This window comes from Convolutriloba macropyga, chromosome 5 (genome assembly GCF_964194025.1).
Source record: "Convolutriloba macropyga chromosome 5, txConMacr16.3, whole genome shotgun sequence".
Lineage (NCBI taxonomy): Eukaryota > Metazoa > Xenacoelomorpha > Acoela > Convolutidae > Convolutriloba > Convolutriloba macropyga.
This window is the reverse complement of record NC_134472.1, coordinates 52,918,688-52,939,279: the sequence shown is the minus strand read 5'-3', so window position 1 is coordinate 52,939,279 and position 20,592 is coordinate 52,918,688. Positions and strand designations below refer to the sequence as shown.

The 20,592-nt window shown below is 34.8% G+C and overlaps 1 protein-coding gene across 4 annotated transcripts in view; it reads right to left on the bottom strand.

Moving 5' to 3' along the window:
* Positions 1-20,592, bottom strand: part of LOC142339458 (uncharacterized) — a 191,329-nt gene that overhangs the window by 30,149 nt on the left and 140,588 nt on the right. For all 4 annotated transcript variants that reach the window (XM_075389495.1, XM_075389496.1, XM_075389497.1 and 1 more), the window contains 2 exons: positions 5,017-6,029; positions 1,216-1,592 (listed from right to left, as the gene is read on the bottom strand). In XM_075389495.1, the coding sequence (XP_075245610.1) occupies positions 1,216-1,592; positions 5,017-6,029 (1,390 nt within the window). The remainder of the gene's footprint in view (positions 1-1,215; positions 1,593-5,016; positions 6,030-20,592) is intronic.

Genomic DNA, 20,592 nt, shown 5'->3' with positions numbered 1-20,592 from the left:
GAAGGCTAACGTAAGTTTAATTGAGGAAGGTGAGCATGGGAGAGGAGGTGGCGATCAAGGGTGAAAAGCGAGTGTTTGGGGTCACGGGTGGAATGAGGTGGAGTGGGTAGAGGAAATTAGTGGAGTCAAGTAGGAGTGGGGTCAAACTTTGAGAACCGGCCTTTACACTATGAATTTATGTCTTTTAATTAGTTTCGGTGAACAGCTTACTTAGAAACTAAGGAGCCATAAGGCACTATCTAGGAGAACGCAATGCTCTCTGGGTTTTATCTGTTTATCTAGTTTTTCAGGACGAAAAGTCAAATAGTCAGACGATAAAAAAACGACCAAAGCAAAAGTCGGTAGTCAAAAATATTGCATTAAAAAACCAGCAGGACTAATATAATTGCTAGAAATTTGATTTGACCGCAAATAATAAGAACTATGGCACGTAAACAACTACGTTATAGTGACTCACTTTTCATTCAGAAAAACATTTCATATCGTACATAACGCACCGAATCATCTAGGAGTGAGTAAGAGTGAGCCCAAGATCGAATTAAACTCTGCACAATTTCAAAAGTCGCGGTTCTAACAGGTCGGTCGGCTTTTTTAAATATGTTCAATTGGACTTTTGTTCTTTTGAAAAGGTAGTAAGTAATAATATTATTTAACCTATGCATATTAATTAAACGCCTATAAATTTTGAATGAAGAGCAGAACTTGAAAAATGTTTGAGAAAAAAGAAACGCATAGAAAGATTATTTCAGATTTCTGAATTTTTCATGAGATGCAAATTACTTATTTGAACTGGTTTGCTTAAAAAGAGAATTTTGTCGTTTGTACCGATTAATGAAAAAAGATCAACTAAGAAAAATGAAAAGTTATATTCTGTATATTCTGTACTCATTTGCATTCTTTAATAGCTGTGGTACCTTTGATGGATGAAATTTAGGATCTTTTCGGTTGCCCCCCCCCCCCATTAGTGTGTATTATTCGCAACACCGAAGCACACGTGCCATATCTTTTACAAAATGCTTTATTATTTAATGGCACAATTTCTATAACGGGGGGGGGGGTGCATGATGTACTGGGAGGTTGGCTGCCAAGCTGTTCCTGTGAATCACAGTTTTTTTTCTGATTTAACTGTCAGATTTTCAAGGAGTTAACAGATCAACATTTCTAAAAACTTTTTTCACAGAGGACTTATAATTTTTGTCTGTTGAGTTGACTAACCCCAGTGAATTCTGGATAATGGTCCGGAGGCTGTGTCATGCTTATGTCAAATTCTGTCGACCCTTCTGTGTTTGAATTGTCACCACTTTTGTTCACACTCTCTTCACTGAAATCAATTGGCTGCTCCGTCAGCTCATTTATCATCTTCTCTGCGATTGTGCGAGCGGCCGAAACTTTTTCAGCGTTTACAGAAGATTCCACTGAACTTGAATCGTTGGTTGTTTCTGCTAATTCGTCTTCGGCTAATAAGTCGGAATACTGATCGGGTGAAGTGACTGGTTTAAAATCGGGTTTTGGATTTATTCGGTCATTGGCAGCCGATTTTGATAAGTTAGAGTTCTGAAGGCTGTTAATAGCATCCGATATTGCTTGCACCGCTAAAACGACATACAATCAAGAAAGTGCAGATCAGATAAAGGAACTTATCGGAAAAAGTGGGGGAAAAATAATTAACAGGTATAAAACCACAATATCAAATAAATTAATCCAATAAATTTATCAAAATAAGTAAAATCTCTGCAAGTATGTAATTAGAAATCCATTTAAAGCAAAAAAAATGTGGAAAAAACTGCAGCCAAATCTTAATTGCTAAGGAAATGGTTATATTGGTAATCAAACATTAAAAACGCCTTGAATGTTTTGTCCAATTTATCTGTCATGATCGAACGTGTGCACTTTACTGCAGTCGAGGTTTGTACAGGCCAAATCAAACAGAGTGGCGGAAATTAATTTAGACAAGGTGGAGTTACATGTAATGTTATGGTCTGTTTACACTACTTGCAGATGGCCGTAGCCATGTTGTTTATAACAGGACGAATGTACTGTGTGCTCTTTGAAACACGATTACAGCAAAGGATTCAAAGGTCTGGTTTTTATTAATGGACACTGTAGGAAATGAATATCAGCGGAATCATAAATTTCTTATCGTATATTGTTCAATTTCCTCAGAGTGAAGTTCATTTCTAGGAAATATAAGTGAACAGAATTGCGGACCTGATTTGAAATGATCACCAATGATGCACGCAGACGTGTGCAAAATAGTTTTCTATAGTTTTCAAGCAGACGTGTCCTAGATATCGGTAACTAGTCGTAGAAAATCTTGGAAACTATCATAAATTCTAGCAAATATGAAGTTGTTTTCGTCAACATTTTTTTGCAGAACCATTTTGGTCCGCCTGGTTTTTTTTGTCAAATTCGGCCTTTCAAATTTCTTTTTACCAAGAGATACAAATAGGGTGCCATTGAAAATATATTGAAAAGCTGAAGATAAGAAGCTCTAAATTGTTCTTTCCTTGCCTTTTCAGGCCACCAGATCACTTAAAATGTGTTTAGATGTTCATTAGTTTAGCCCGGAAGTCCTCCTGTACATGTTCTAATTAATGATTATAAACATTGAATTGAGTTGTATACAAAAACAAAAGTTTCATTCGAAACATTTTGCCATAGCAAAAAATTGAAAACAATTGTTCCAAACGAATATTGTTGCATGAAAGTTTATGAATAATTTTATACGGCAGGTTTTTAACACCGGACTGAAACTTGGTTTAAAGATTTTAACAATTTGCGCAATTATTGCCAGAATGAAAATTGATTCCAGCTATCTACATAAAGAGAGAACAATCGTTTTTGAACGTTTACTAATAATCTGACCAAATCTTTCATTTAATAATTTTGTTGATAACCAAGATTTCTATTTGATCGTATTAAGAGCAGTGGTTATCGGCGGGTCCTGATCCATTCAGAACACAAACGAATTGCCGCCAAGAAATGGTGCTCATTGTTGAGAAAAAGCGTAAATCTTTCGTACACGCATTTTAAGGATTCGTTGGACTTTTCGATACAAAACAAAAAATTAAGGAACCATAGCTGGGAAATGTGGCGCATCTTTAGCCCTGCCTTTCATCCTCAAAGCCTTTTAAATCTGATCGGATTGCAAAATTTCTCTCAAACACTTTAAGGATATTATTGTCATGTGATCTCCATACTAGCGACATCTTTAAAAACATCTGTTTCTTCTGAAATTATAGGAAAATTGATGAGAATAAATCCAACCTGAATAACTCATGACTAAGAAAAAAAAACATATGTGCAAAAAAAGACCGATTAAAAGAACGCATAAAATCAAAGAACGGTTTAATTTTCTTCCGGTTAAGATATAAAAATCATTGTTTGCTTTTTATATGAACAGACAGAGATAATAGCGGTAAACATAGAAAGCAAAAAGCTAATGACAAAACTTGAGTATTTCTCATATAACTGAAACACATGAAATTTATGGTTTGTCTATTTTTACTGCAAAAAAATACAAAATATTTCAACGGAAGCTTTTTCATAATCTCCTGTAATTTATCTAAGATCTGCATGACACCTAGAAGTGAAAAATTGCATCCGCAAGTAACAATGACAAAGGTTATATTATTTTTATCGAAAAACAGGGGAAGTTCGTAAGAATTGCGAAAAAAGCTCATCAATTTTTCTCTTGATTGAACTGTTAAAGTTTAAAGTAAGCAGTATTGTAAACATTTTTAAAGAGCACTGCTAACAGAAAAGACTACCAATGCAAACAATTATTCTAACATACACTTTAAATGCTTCAAAACTAAAATTTACAAAAGGAGCTACGGATTGTTGCTCATTTCGCAATAACATGCTCTAAAGTGACAGCTCCTCTTTGAGTCATATCTTGCGCTTAATCGATTTACGGTGTTCCTTTAGAACTATATTGAACAAAAATATTGTCTGCAAACGGTGTTGTGATGGAAGCTTTTTTGAAATTTTAAAATATATATTACCAAAAACTCGCAGAAACGATAATAATGCTATTTTTATTTTTTTAAATGAAGTATTTTGTTTTTGTTCGAAAAAGTAAACATAAAGCGACAAACATTGGACAAATTGCTGTCGAAAGACAGACGAGGCAATTTAATTTAGAGGGTGCGGTAGCAAAGACAAACTTTTCTTAATGGGTGCAAAAAATCTGACTAGATTGAGTAATAATAATGTAATTCCCCATTTAAAAAATTGATAGCTCTGCTGCGTAAATAAATCAGAACAGAAATGGCTGAAAATAAAATTTGTCTAATTTTGTACACTGCTCTTCTTCAACTCAGCTTCGATAGTTTTTTTCCGCCATTACACAGCCCCTCTTATAAGCAAAATAATCAATTTTAATTCAAATTGTGTTAGCTAATGACTTTAATGAAGCGGAGAAATAAAACTAATACTGAATAAATTACTAATAAATTATTGGATGACTTAGTGCACATCAATCCGTGGATTCGTGCCATGTTTGAATACGCAGCTTTTACTTTTGATTATTGAATATAACATTAGAGGGGTCGGAACTTTACTTCCAAAGACATCACTGATCCTCCTTGTTTTTCTTTATAATCCTTTCACTTATTATCAAACCAGTCATTTTTTCCTTGTGAATCATCAAGTTTTGCACATATTACATGAAAAATTTGGGAGCTGATAACACATGAGATAATTTTACAGAGTGTCCTCGACGTTTCTACACAATAACGTAAATTACGTAAGGTACTGAAATTGGTCGAAAATTCTCGACTCGTTGTTAAATGTGAACATTTTGTTTTTTTATATTAGTTGGTAACGTAAAGATGGCGCCAACTGTAGTGTCTTTCGCCAATTAATTTTTCAAAATATCAAGTTAAACAATACGCTAAAGGGCAATAACTGATTGTTTCGAAAAAAATAAGAATTTCCAAAATAAGTCTAGTTTCCAGATTTTCCACATTTATAGATTTAATATAAAAGTCCGAAAAAGAACTAAAAACTAACCTGGACCAAAGTTGTTCAAAACACCAACACGTTGTTCACCAGATAGTCCGTTTGGAATACTATTGCCAGAATTGTTAGAAGCACCATTTTCCCAGACACACGAATTACTCTTTCTAACTCCATCATCAATGCACTTTCTACCTCTATCTTCAGACTTTTTCTCAGATGATGAGGAATTTTTGTCTGCTGACGCCGAATCTTGTTCACATTGGATATCTGAATGGCGAAGCTCTGATGTCGAATTACCGCTCAACTTTGAAGGTCGAATTGCGCCGGATGATATTTGATCAGACCCGATTTGATTAGACCACGTGCCTGGCGTCTCGTTTAATGTTACCTCATTATCTGGGTAACGAAAGATGTTAGCGGGTACAAATTTATGCTGGGAAATTTTATTAATACCGCTGCTAGTTTGTTCTACGGTTTTGCTTTGTTTTCGGAGCGTTTGAGAGGAAAAATCGTTTCCACTTGAAATTTGATTAATCGTTGTAACACAGCCGTCAATTTCGTCTGCTGAACTTAATTCCGAAAGTAATTGGTCTTTGGGTTGTTCTTGTTGTTGTTGATTTAGTTGTTTTCCCGTTTGGTCACGGTTACTTTTCCCTGTTGCAGTTGCATTTTTGCCACAACTTGATAGGGAAAATGCACTCTGTTTGTGCTGAGGTAACTGTGACAAATGTTGCCCGTTTTTCAAAGTGTGTTTTGTAGCATTGTCAGTTGAAGGTAATTCGGGGGTACCGCTCCTTCCAATCACACAATTTGCAGCCTGAGTATTAATTTGTTCAGGTGAATTTAAGCCTCTTATTTGGTCTTTTAGTGCTGCTAGACCGCTTTTGTTGTCATTATCTAAGGGTAGCGGTGGTTGCGATAGTAGTCTAGATTCATCATTGAAAGCAGGCGGGGGTAAATTGGAACCTGTGCTATTTATTCCTATTATTTTTCCTTCCTCTTGGTCTCTTTCGTCTTTTGGGCAAATTTTTCCGCCTGGCAAATCTTCAGATGCACTTCTGGGGCTAAAATAGACATACATGAATTTACATATAAAGACACGTATAGACGTACATGCGGGGGTGGAATTCGATTAATTCGCCCCTGCGAACTTAAACAGAGAGCGGGTAAGGTGGAATTAAAATGTCGAGGGAATTAACTAGGATTAGTTAGGAGGGGATTTCTACCTCATTTATCATATTTTGCCATTGATTATAATGAGAGGCACTGCGAAGTAGCATTTTTAGAGGTGATTTTAGCATGCCTACAAAAATTCATGGTTATTTGACTCTGTAAAAACGGGAGAATGAGATTTCAATCAGCTTTAGGAAAAGAAATTGTTTAAGAAATCGTAACAATAATCAGAATGTCATGCAAAATGTGACCAATTGTAACAACGGTAAATTAATTGGGTCAAAAAAAGTCTCAATAGTTTCGGGTTAGAGTCCATTCCACGCTAACTTATCTGACTACAATTTGTTACAATTAACTATTTTAGCTCACTTGGAAATTTTGATAAATTACAAAGAAAAAAGCATTTTCAACACCTTATTTTTCAACAAGATGAAGCTGTCATGAAACGAAAATTGTCGTCAATTCTTTTTCATAGCAAAGCAGCGGGAGGTAATTGAATGTTCATCAAATAGACCCGATCTGAATTCAATTGAAAATTAATGGGCAATTTCGAAGCTACAATTACGAACACAGGCAGTTCTTTGGGAATTTAAAAAACTATAAGCGTAAGGTTGCGTTAATAGAGAACTTGTTTGAAGGATGTTGTATCATCTGATGTTTGTTGCGCTTTCTAAAAACTCTTTAGGTGTACTTAGATTTTTTGGTATAATTGTGTATATTGACAGTTCCCATTCTCTTTCTACCATTTGGTTTAGGAAACGGAAACTCTATAATAACATTTATTTTGTCCGCCATTGAGATTTATATAACAAAACTCAGTAATTGCATTCCATTACAAGATATTCCCATTTTTTTCTCCCAACGACATTTGCTTTGTAGCAATTATTATTGCATCACATAGATCATTGCGGGTGTATAAATGTGAAGCAGATTTTAAAACATGGAAATTAGCCACTTCGTCAACAGTTTTCACTGCAAAAAACGGTCATGGGGGAAATTGGGAAAAATAGAGATTGAAATGCAAAATGACTGTGCAATCAGATTTTTTCCGTTTAATTACGAACTACATGACTGCACCTGAAATGATCGTAGTTTTCAAACGAGAAAAGATTGTCACAATTTCAAAATAAGGACTTAGTAATCGCATATAACTTGTATATAGCACGGTAAAAACCACGGAAGCGTGAAAAATTAGGAAATTTTCTAATTTGATGGTGGTCATGTCTGACAAATCGTAAAAATTGACGGAAAAGATGGCGTAAGAAATTCAGTTCTACATTAAAAAAAACATTAAATTATTCGCTATTTGAGTTTTTGAAAAAATGTTTGAAAAGCCACACGCCAAACAAACCCGCGCAACTACCCATTAAAATTTTGAGTTGTTTCGAACACATGAAAAAACGAAAATTTCATACAATTGTTGATCATATTTCATAGATTCAGGATTTTTGCCCAAACTCTCATTATGACGACCTTCTTAGTTTGCCGAAAGGCGTATAACCCCTTGATATGAAACGATAACTCATTGAAAATCTCACAACAAATGTATATGTAATTGTGACGGACAATTTCCTTCATTGAAAAATTCTGCAATATTTCGTCCTATTAGACAAAAAGAGATAACGCAATGAGGTGGAAGAAAATTATCGCAGCTACCTTAAATACTTTAATTCAAAAGGGATGTATCATTGAAAACAGTTTTGGCTGCTAAAATTATTGACAAAGAATCGGTTCTAATCCCAATCACCGGCGTAAGAATCGGAAGCAATCACCACTCCGCTATCCGGTCCTTGTCACAGTTATTCTTACAATTGCATTTGTTGTCTCAACAGACATTATTTCTGAATGCGAGCAATTTGGGTCACTCAGAAAGCAAGAAATCAAGCGTGAAAAACGAAACAAAAAGTCCAGCGAAAGAAAGTTCTAGAACAAATGTAAAACAAAAAAGATCATCAGAGGACGAAACAAAACATAGCAGGACCAGTTCTGAATTACAATTCCAATAATTGATCTCAGTGAAGACTACAAAATATCAGCCTTCTTTAAAACAGGATCCATTTTAAAACATAAATCAGACCAAAATTTGGACGAAAGTAAGCAGAACACTACAAAATCTTAAAACAAAATTATTCCATCTCACTTCTACCATAAAAGGGCCTTCGAATTGATCAAGTCCAACAACATCAAACATTTATTATGTAAACATAGACAAAATTTTTAAATAATGTGAGTTTTGAGAACAAACGGCTACCTTAGAGCAAATCAATGAGGGACCAAATGAAAAGACAAAAAACAATTAGCAAAAACCTGTTGTTATGATGTTGGTGAAAAAAAAGTCATCAAAGCCGCCGAAAAATTAATTAAAACTTTAACTCGTCAACATTTATCTGAACATCCATAAATAGAAAGCCCATATCGTTAATTGAAAACAAATGGGACCAGCTAACAAAAGTAGGAGCAAATGCAGGCAATAATCAAAAACTAAAAAAAATTCAAAGAAAAGAAAACGGCGACAAACTCAATTAAAATATAAGCCAGAAACTGAAAAATTTGAAGGGATTCAACTATGCCTAAGTATAAAGCAATTGCAAACAATCATTAACGACTAAGCAACAGCAAAACAAAAAAATAAAAAAACAGGCAAAATCCAAGCCAACAAATTATCGAAAATTTTTAATAAGAAAATGTGTAAAAGTCGTAAAAACTGTTATCTAAGAAATAAAAAAATTAGATACACTAACAAACGGCACTAATTTGAGAGCTCAGATGCGAGTCATAAGCGAGACTAAGTGTCAGAGGAAGTAAAACAACTACAAAACACGCGAAATCAAAAAATCATTACGAATTTTTGAAAACAATTGCGCCAAATTCAGATGAATCTTTGATTTTGTAAAAAAAACAAAAAAGAACTCGCAAATGGGTAAAAACAGATCAACTCACAACAAGAGTGTGAAAGACACCTATCAGTAATGAGGCGAAATGACAGAACAACTAAGAAAGGACAAAAAAATCGGCAAATGGTTTGAATTAGTTATTAAAAGTAATCTACGAGTTGATCAAACTTTGATTAACAAAAGAGCCATGAGCCAATTAATGATGCCCATAATGAGTCTGAAAGGTCTGAAGGTGTGAAAACAATTTAAATCGATAAAAGAGCGAAAAACTCAAAACACCGATGACATCATTCAAAAACAGTTAACGTCAAGTTCGTTAAAACAGTTAAATTTCTATTCAAAAGAGTAAATAGGTTAACATTTACGTCAGTAAAGAGCCATTTAGACCCATCATTAGTGAGACTAAACACGAAAACAACAAAACGAATTACTAAAACAGGCAAAATCCGAAAAATTCCTTATAACCCATGAAAACAAATAGCCACTAAGTCTTGAAAACCCAAGAGTAGCGTTTTGGGGAGATTGAACCTCTGCAACTATGCAATACTAGATCACAAGTATCATTAAGCTATTTGTCAGGATATGAAGAGAAAAATGATACTACGTGATATGTCAACAGACATCAGAAAGTGGGCAGGGTCAAAAATTAACTAATATTTTAAGACAACAAAGTGTCAAAGTCATAAAAAGTGTTTCGGCTGCCAGTTGATGAAATCAAAAACTGTAAATGGGCGCAATTAGAACACTTATGTTTTATATTAAAGGCACTCACGGAGAAGAAGCACTGAAGTCAGAGTGGAGCGCGCGGAAAAAATTGCTCTCAAAAAACAAAAAATGTGTTTCAACATCATTGTTACACTTCAAATTGAAGTACTTTGAAAAAAAAATTCAAGTTTTAAAACTACTTGCTTTTCGCTCCTCTTACTACTATAGCGTGATTAAAATAATTGCATCAATATGACATCTCATTGAAAAGTTCAAAAAAGGTGAAAACAGATCTAGAAATCATAGAAGAATTCCGGACAGGACTCGTTGGAGAAAACTAACAACCCTAACTGAACAGTACTTAACAATACTAATAGCTTTAAAACAATAACAGGGAGATAAATACAAGAAAAATATGACCAGAAAAAAATTTTTCCAGAGCTCCTCTTTTTCACATTTTCTCTCAAATGCAACATGAGCAGAAATACATACTCTATTCTCTCTTCTCTTCAAGTTTTTTTCAGCAATTTAACCCAAACAATTGTTTTCACACTCTGATAAAAAACGATCCAACAAGATCACGATTAAGAAAATAAATTCCGGAACTTATTTCAAGAGCCGTCAAAAAACTATACTGACAGAATACTAGTGCCTATATCAACACTGATGTGGAAAAAAATTAAATAAGAGGTCAATTAATGAGAAAGTAAATATGAGAAAAACAAATTGAGCTTAAGCTTAATGAAATTTATTGAACTAATAAAATTGGAATGTCGGAAAGGAAAATTTTTATAATGAAACAATGCACTTGACATATCATTACAGGATTAGAATTCGTCTCAGATTATAGAAAATGAAAAACTGCACAAAAAATAAAATTATTTAAAAATTTATTAAATTTATTGTCAAACTTCTTAACAAAGAAAGTGTTTTAAACAACTAAAGTTGTAAACATTTGGTATCTAAGCTCTCGATGATCTGCGCGTCTTTTCAAATCCCACTTAAGTATGTAAAATAACTCAATAGGCGATAAATCGCTAAAAGAATAATCAAAAAAGCTGGAAAACTTCAAAATAGTATAAAACTCAAATTATTACCCAAAAAGGTTCAAACCACAATCAAAACAAGCCTAAAAATAAGACAACACCATATTGAAACTACTGAACAAAAACCAATTAACAATACTACCTTAGAAGCCGCACGTGACCAAAAAAGTTTTGTTCACACCTCAACTTCACGTTTTCTCGAAAACAGCGGTATGAACAAGAAACAACTCGTTTTTGCTCCATTTTTCAATTTTGTTCACCTAAACCACTCCAAATTTTACGATGTTCATTTCCTGCTTCACAAAACACTCCAGCCTTCCATATACTGATTTAAAGAATAAGCCAGAAAAATTCCAGAAACGACTCGAAGTAAACTTTTTCGGAAAATTAGATCTCCAAATTGCTAGTACTGATTGAAAGAACGCCTTATGTCAGATAAAATAGCTTTCTTAGTTCAGATAACAAAAATTAGTTCACAAAAAAATTGGTAACTTCAACTATTTTCTCAGATACTATAAGTGTAAAAAACGCTTCATTCGAGCGAAGCTATTAATCTAACCGTAAAAATTCGTGCAAGACATATTAAAGTCACAAACATCTATATTTTTGCAACTAAAATGAAAAAACTTCAAAACCAATCAATTAAAATTGTATCAGAGTGCTCAATTTTTTTTTGAAATTCAATTGGAAGAACAATTTTTTTTTCAATTTGTAGTAGACAGTGTCTTTAAGCGTTATGCTTAAGTTCAGTTAATAATAAATCCAATAAAGCAATAAAATTGGCCACAGTTTGCGAAAATAATATTTAAAAACACCAAAATAGTTGGAAACTTTTAAATTAGTGCTTAACATCTTTAGTTACCAAAAAAAGCTTTAAAACGCAACCAACTCAACCTGAATAATGTTATTAGATTCCATAACAACCCCTTCGTCACCAGAAAGAATTCAAACCAAAAAACCAGCTGCAAAAGCGGCGCGTAAAAATTTCACTCGCCTAAACAATATTTTTTACACATACATTTCTCGCTCTTAATTAAAAGAATAAATGTTTAAATCAACCAACCTTTTTTTTCTCGGGTCTTTGTGTTTGGCCACCAAAACAACTTTTTAAAACTGTGTACACTCCTTTATTTTCCGGGTACTTTTGCTCGCTCACGAAATCCGAAAACTTTTCAAAGAGTCGTCTCTGACAAAAAAACTTTTCAAACTGTGACCTATTGAAACTACCAAAAAATGAAAGAGGTAATTTGAAGTCAATTAGTGAAATGTTTAGCCCCAGAAACCAACCTAACTAAAAAAAACAGAAAAATTCAATTATATCTTTGTATAATTAAGGTGCACAAGGAAAAGAAAACCTTTCTTTAAAAATCCAAGAGCACTAAAATGCCCCGTACACAAAATAAGAGTAATAATAGGCTCATAAAGCAGCAAAACTCTGAAAAAAATTAAACAACTGCAAAAAAATAACGAAAAAATTGTAACAAATTACTCTACTTTTTGTCAATTTTCGCAAAAAAACACCACGTTTTTTTTCAAGCAAAATGTAACCAAAAAATACTTATTGGTGATAAACGATATAAAATGTGATCGCAAGTACCAATCAGATAATTTGTTTGAATATTTGTAAAATGAACTATTATCTTGCAAGATCTTGCAACATTTTGGCTAAAAACCATTCAGAAAGAAAAATAATCATTGGAGTTCAATTAGTGAAACCTTAGAACGCAGTAGCCTCTAGAATCTGGTAAGAAATTAGAATTTCAGAAATAAAGACGAACAAAAGTGCTTTCACAAAAATCTGTATAAACGTGTCTGTCCTCGACGATTTACAGCAATAGACTTCACAATTATATTCATGAAAACTAAGCCCATCATTTGCAGCAGCAAATAAACAACCAATAACCATAACAGATACACATTTTAATCTGGGCAGAAGTTTAACCAAATAACTTTGAACAAGTTTCAGCAGAAATATAATACAGGAAGTGAATAAAGCATCATTTTGATTATGGGTAAAAACCTTAAGGTTTTTCAAAAGTAATAGGAAGGCGTTGTAATCAAAAAGGTAACCCAAATTTCAAATCTTCCGTTCGTTATGAGTTTATTTGCGCTCAACTTTTTAAAAATACTGAGATCAATTTACAGTTAATAGTTGCAAGTTAGCTGCACTTATCTAATGGGCCGCAATTGAGTTTGAGAAAAACCATGAAAAGAAAAAGAATACAATTGACACTCCATGACTTTTGAGGCAAAAATTACACCAGAATATTCAAAGAGAGAATGTCGTCTTCTGAATTTCTAACTAGGCTCAACAGTGAGGGAACTCTGTCGCCCAGAAGACCAAATAAAATAAACCAAAGGTTTTGAATTGGTGAAGCAAGCGTTACTTTGTTACTCTGCTAATTCCCCTCTTCCACTCTTGTATGCTGTTGTAAGTTAGATTGCCTTGAAATAAGTTAATTCACAATTGAGCTCGTAATATCAATTCTAGTTATATGGATAACAAAGGTAAGAGAATTACTTGCACATCAATGGAAAAGACAAATTCAAGACAATTTATAATAGTAATTAAAATAATATTACCAATATCCGTGGTTCACTTTCCCAAAATGAACTAAACCAAAAACGCTCACAGTATCCCAACTGGTCTTGCGATTACATTTCTTTTTAAGTTTAGTCCCACTAAAGCAACTAGTTTCTCTCGCTTGTTCGAAACCAAATTTCTGAAGTTCTCCCAAAATCTCTAAAGTCTGCTTCTGCCAAAATTTCTCTGTGTCAATTCAATTTATACTCAACCAATACGCTCTTATCTTAAGCAAACAAACTTTAATCTCTTAAGTAAACATTGCAACTTACACTTGAAATCTCTCATAATCTGTAGGTGGGCTTTGTTTGCTATGCAAACAACCAATATCGAATTATGGTCTGTCATTCAACTGCTAGCAAGCATTGTTCAGCTTTCTCCTTATCTTAAGTACACGACCTTTGGACTCTTATGTAAACATATCCACTCCACTTTTTCTCATATATGCACTTGACATGTCAATCAGTGTTTGCTTAGTAAACAATGAATGTTGCTCTGAAAAGTACTTATTCCATTACTTCCGCTATCAAATTAACTAGCTGCAATGAATACCTGTCAAAAATCATGTGATGAATAAATAACCAAACTAAACTCTAAAGCTAAGCGCAATTGTTATTTCCGATTTCGAAACCGTTTCATGCATTTCCCTGTAATTATACGTGCCGATGAGACCAATGTTTCTAAAAACCTAAAAGTGTGACCTCTAGAGGTCACTTAGAGGCCAATAGCCCAAGAAGAAGGGTCAATTTGGTAAAAATAATTATTCACGCGGAAAGTCCTACCATAGTTACACCCACCCACCAATTTTTATGACCTAACTCTTAATAGAACACCAGCAATGACTGCGCACACTTTTCATCGACCTCCCGGATGACCCCAAATTTCAAAACTCAATATCTCGGGAAGTAGTGGTCAAAACGTCTTCGTGTAAAAATTCCTGGTAAATATAGGGTGCCACCAACATGCCTGCCAAGTTTCGTGACCTACCAATTAGCCGTTGCGAGTCGTTTGCAATTTAAAATTTTTTAAGGAGTCGTGGGTACCGAAACCCGAAAAATCCGAGTTCGTCAAAATTGACCGGGGTGGGTATTTTTTGTCACTAATTGTCTCAGGTTATCATTTTATTACCATTTCAAAATGATTCGGCCACTGAAAAATGCCAATTTCTGGTTTTCGGCACTCGGGTCAACCCGAAGCACCGACTTCCGGTCGCACCCGGAAGTTAAAAATAGCACCATTAGAAAGCCCTTGAAAATTTACACTAACCCTCCAAAAATCATAAGGCTACTACCAATACCCCACGAGCAATTTAAATTTTACGTCCCGCAGCACCGGCGTGCGCTACTTCCGTGCGGGTTGGTCTGGGGTCAAATCCGACTTCAAAATCGGATTCTTCGTACCCATATTAGTCTATCCCCCAATTTTCAGGTCAATCCGAATTCAACTTTTTGAGAAATTGCTATTTCAATTTAAGTGTTAACTGCTTTTCCGCTAAAACTGCATTTTCATATCAAAAATCATAATTATGCTTCCTAGACTCGTCCCAAAATCATTCAGTATATTAATTCACACGTAAACCTAGTTTCGACTGGTTAATACAGTTATTTCCTACTTAAAAGTTCATATTTCCACTTAAAACATCGAAAGCCTTCAAATCACCCTACTTCCGATGTTAATAGCTCGGGGTTGGGTAGTCGGATTGGCCCAAAAGGTATATCAGCCTGAGAGGATCATTGGGTGTACCTGACATTAAATTTTCATAAGGGTCCGCTTAATATAACTCCCACATTTGCAGGGCACCAAGTTCTGCTACCCCCTTATCTCTGTTACTTCAAAATAGCAGATTTGTTTACTTAAAGCACACAGAACGTGATCAACTTAATTTATTTCAACCTTAGTTACTTTCATTTTGAATTTCTAATTCCGTTCAAAGAATCTAGTTAACTTCAAATCTTCGCTCTCCAGTTTACTTAAATCACTCACTTCGACTTTGGCCTGATGCACAAATACAACTTTGCTAATTAATCAAATTATTTCAGCAGCTCAATATGCTTTCGTTCATTAATTTGTTTGTTTAAGATATATCACTCAACTCCCCTCTCTGGCGCCTTCAAAACAATAACCCTTTACGAAAGAACGCTTACTTCAGACACCCAATTAACTTGTCAAACTTGACGTAATTAATCTATCTCTTGACCTTGCAATATCTGGTTGCAACAATTTCTATTGAGTTTATTCTTATGCGTTCTACACTCCTCCCTCCTAGATTATTATTCTCCCGAACGATTGCAAAGCCTTATCCTGTGATCCGATTAACTTACTCCTACGTACTTTAATAATCGTCGACCTTTCGTCGACAGATCTTTACCGAGAGCTCCTTTTCTTGACAAACCACAGCTGGACCCAATGCCAAACCCTTCAGAACTTCTGCCAGGTTGCTGAAATTGATCAATTAAAGAAACGCCAGCGCTACTTCTTGTATCAATCACCTGCCTTTGAGAACACTGCTGTGCGTTCTCTGATCTGCAGTATCACTGGGTTCACTGAATTCAGTCCTATCTCCCGCTTTCCCTCTAACAAAGAAGTTGTAGCTTCGCTCAAAAAAAGGTGGATTGTCAGACAATCGTATGTCAAACTGATACAGCGTCTCGGTCAGTGTCCATGCTGGCTTCTCTGGAGTCGACCGCCAAAAACCTCTTGGTGAATTACTTACTGCATTCAAGGCCCACCCACACAATTTTGTAGGCAACCACTTCATCATATCTTCCGTCCGTCCCAGCTTCATGCCAGTGCTCAAGTAATGTTCACGCCAATCTTCCCAAAATTCGTAGCCTGGTGAAGGAAAACGCTTCACTAATTGATAACCAAACATAATCAAATTATTGGTAACCCAAACCGCAAATGTAAGTAAACTTTCGGTGTGCTCTCAGCAGTTTTCCGACGAAAAAAATTGCACTCAAAAATCAGAAAATAAATCACAGCAAAAAATAACAAAGAAACGAAGCCCACCCAGGAGCGCCAATGTCGTCTTCTGAAATTCTAACTAGGCTCAACAGTGAGGGGACTCTGTTGCCCAGAAGATCGATCAAATAAAATAAACCAAAGGTTTTGAATTGGTGAAGCAAGCGTTACTTTGTTACTCTGCTAATTCCCCTCTTCCACTCTTGTATGCTGTTGTAAGTTAGATTGCCTTGAAATAAGTTAAATCACAATTGAGCTCGTAATATCAATTCTAGTTATATGGATAACAAAGGGTAAGAGAATTAGTTGCACATCAATAGAAAAGAAAAAATCAAGAGAATTTATAATAATAATTAAAATAATATTACCAACAGCCGTGGTTCACTTTCCCAAAATGAACTAAACCAAAAACGCTCACAGTATCCCAGCTGGTCTTGCGATTACAATTCTTCTAAAGTTTAGTCCCACTAAACCAATTTTTTTCTCTCGCGTGTTCGAAACCAAACTTCTGAAGTTCTCCCAAAATCTCCAAAGTCTGCTTCTGCCAAAATTTCTCTGTGTCACTTCAATTTATACTCAACCAATACGCTCTTATCTTAAGCAAACAAACTTTAATCTCTTAAGTCATAATCTGTAGGTGGGCTTTGTTTGCTATGCAAACAACCAATATCGAATTATGGTCTGTCATTCAACTGCTAGCAAGCATTGTTCAACTTTCTCCTTATCTTAAGTACACGACCTTTGGACTCTTATGTAAACAAATCCACTCCATTTTTTCTCATATATGCACTTGACATGTCAATCAGTGTTTGCTTAGTAAACAATGAATGTTGCTCTGAAAAGTACTTATTCCATTACTTCCGCTATCAAATTAACTAGCTGCAATGAATACCTGCCAAAAATCATGTGATGAATAAATAACCAAACTAAACTCTAAAGCTAAGCGCAATTGTTATTTCCGATTTTGAAACCGTTTCATGCAATTCCCTGTAATTATACGTGCCGATGAGACCAATGTTTCTAAAAAGCTAAAAGTGTGACCTCTAGAGGTCACTTAGAGGCCAATAGCCCAAGAAGAAGGGTCAATTTGGTAAAAAAATTTATTCACGCGGAAAGTCCTACCATAGTTACACCCACCCACCAATTTTTATGACCTAACTCTTAATAGAACACCAGCAATGACTGCGCACACTTTTCATCGACCTCCCGGATGACCCCAAATTTCAGAACTCAATATCTCGGGAAGTAGTGCTCAAAACGTCTTCGGGTAAAAATTCCTGGTAAATATAGGGTGCCACCAACATGCCTGCCAAGTTTCGTGACCTACCAATTAGCCGTTGCGAGTAGTTTGCAATTTAAAATTTTTTAAGGAGTCGTGGGTGCCGAAACCCGAAAAATCCGAGTTCGTCAAAATTGACCGGGGTGGGTATTTTTTGTCACTAATTGTCTCAGGTTATCATATTATTACCATTTCAAAATGACTCGGCCACTCAAAAATGCCAATTTCTGGTTTTCGGCACTCGGGTCAACCCGAAGCACCGACTTCCGGTCGCACCCGGAAGTTAAAAATAGCACCATTAGAAAGCCCTTGAAAATTTACACTAACCCTCCAAAAATCAAAAAGCTACTACCAATACTCCACGACCAATTTAAATTTTACGTCCAGCAGCACCGGCGTGCGCTACTTCCGTGCGGGTTGGTCTGGGGTTCAAAATCGGATTCTTCGTACCCATATTAGTCTATCCCCCAATTTTCAGGTCAATCCGAATTCAACTTTTTGAGAAATTGCTATTTCAATTTAAGTGTTAACTGCTTTTCCGCTAAAACTGCATTTTCATATCAAAAATCATAATTATGCTTCCTAGACTCGTCCCAAGATCACTCGGTACATTAATTCACACGTAAACCTAGTTTCGACCGGTTAATACAGTTATTTCCTACTTAAAAGTTCATATTTCCACTTAAAATATCGAAAACCTTCAAATCACCCCACTTCCGGTGTTAATAGCTTGGGGTTGTGTAGTCGGATCGGCCCAAAAGGCATATCAGCCTGAGAGGATCATTGGGTGTACCTGACACTAAAATTTCATAAGGGTCCGCTTAATATAACTCCCACATTTGCAGGGCACCAAGTTCTGCTACCCCCTTATCTCTGTTACTTCAAAATAGCAGATTTGTTTACTTAAAGCACACAGAACGTGATCAACTTAATTTATTTCAACCTTAGTTACTTTCATTTTGAATTTCTAATTCCGTTCAAAGAATCTAGTTAACTTCAAATCTTCGCTCTCCAGTTTACTTAAATCACTCACTTCGACTTTGGCCTGATGCACAAATACAACTTTGCTAATTATTCAAATTATTTCGGCAGCTCAATATGCTTTTGTTCATTAATTTGTTTGTTTAAGATATATCACTCAACTCCCCTCTCTGGCGCCTTCAAAACAATAACCCTTTACGAAAGAACGCTTACTTCAGACACCCAATTAACTTGTCAAACTTGACCTAATTTATCTAATCTACAATATCTGGTTGTAACAATTTCTATTGAGTTTATTCTTATGCGTTCTACAGAGAATAAAAAGTATCAGCAAAAACCTCTCGGCCATTATTGATATTAGAAAATTGAAGATTGGTTTACCAGCTTCGTCGGTTTATTCCACTTCCAATTTTTTTCAAGTTGACGGAGTTTAATTTGATTTCTTTAAGAGTGACAGATTTGCTGCAACAATTGCGGGGGGGGGGGGGGCTAAAAATAATAATTAATTGTTTTCGGATCAGATAAACAAAAAACTATATATGCTTTTTATACTTCTTGTATACATTTTTTTACTGAACCGAGAGAACACCAAAAGGCAGTGTTGCCTCGTCGTGTGGTGCCTCATGAAGCAGAAAATTCATAGTCTTTTTTACATTCAATATCGAAGACTGTCATGAAATACCAAGGCAAAACGCAGATTTTTGCAGATAGAAAAAAAATGAAAATTCTATTGAGAACAAAACGAAAAAATAACAGTTTGTAGATAATATTTTAAAACTTCTATTCAACCAATCGGCATCAGTGTTTTGAAATTAATCCTGATTTTGAGCCAGATCTAGAGCAGCAATGTAAACCGATAAAGCTCTTGCCAGTAATTTGTGGGTTGATAAAAATCAATTGGGTCGTTTATATTTGGTAGGAAAACCTTCAACGATGAAATGTTACTAAACGAGCAATCAATCTTCTGGGCAATCCTTAATCCCTAAATTTGTCATGAGCGAAAAGTTAAAATATATAGCTTTTGTTTTTAAAGAGATCATTTTTGTGTAATGACTCAATAATTTTGTTAATTTAGGTTATAGCTGCCTCATTATGGTGCTCAGAGCCTCTATAGGGTTAGAAACTATCATAAGCAGTTCAATGTTTTGAAAACTGTTATATATTTAGGAAAAGTTCTACTGATAAACTACGGTACATTTCTATTATTTCGCGTTTCAAGTTATCAAAGATTTTTTGCGAAAGTTCCTGTTTTATCATTTTTTCAGTAATATTTTTGGATGACCTTAAAAGGCTTTTCTGGCTTCAACTATAATATTTCGAAAATTGTAGGTGCATCTGAAGTCAGATTTAATTGAAACTCTGATAACATTTATTCCTGAATGAAGATACATTTCACCGATTAAGCTTAACTTTATACTCTATAGCAACCTTTAAAAACAATAGTGGCAAAAAATACCACATATTGCTTCATAGTTAAGGAATGATGGTTTTTTGAAAACCTCTTTTTATAGCATAAAAACTCTGATGGTCAATATTCAAGTTTAAGGGACCATTTAAAATACTTTCATGTGGCTCTCGTGTTTGATTTTGAACTGGATTTCTCTTTTGATAACGAAATTACAGTTGAACTCAGATTATAAAACAGTTGAACTCAGAAAGCACAGATTATAATTCTTTAGAAACAGTTAAATTTTTGCTTTTGCTTCTATTAGCTTTCGCAACTAATAAGGACTGGTTGTCAAAAGCCCGAAAGCTTTAGAAAAATTATTTGGATTTCTTAAGAGCTTTTGTTATAATCAGTGGACATCAAAGTATTTTTGAAATTTTTTTGTCCAAATTATTTCTCATACTAATTGAGTTCCAATTTGAAAAAGTTGCATTTTGTTTTCATCTCTCTATAGGTGATAGAGCATGCCTTTTCGAACCTTTTCAACGTAGAAGTAATGAAATACAGTCACAATTATTATGCAAATTGTTAAAATCTGTCAATTAAAAGTGAAAAAC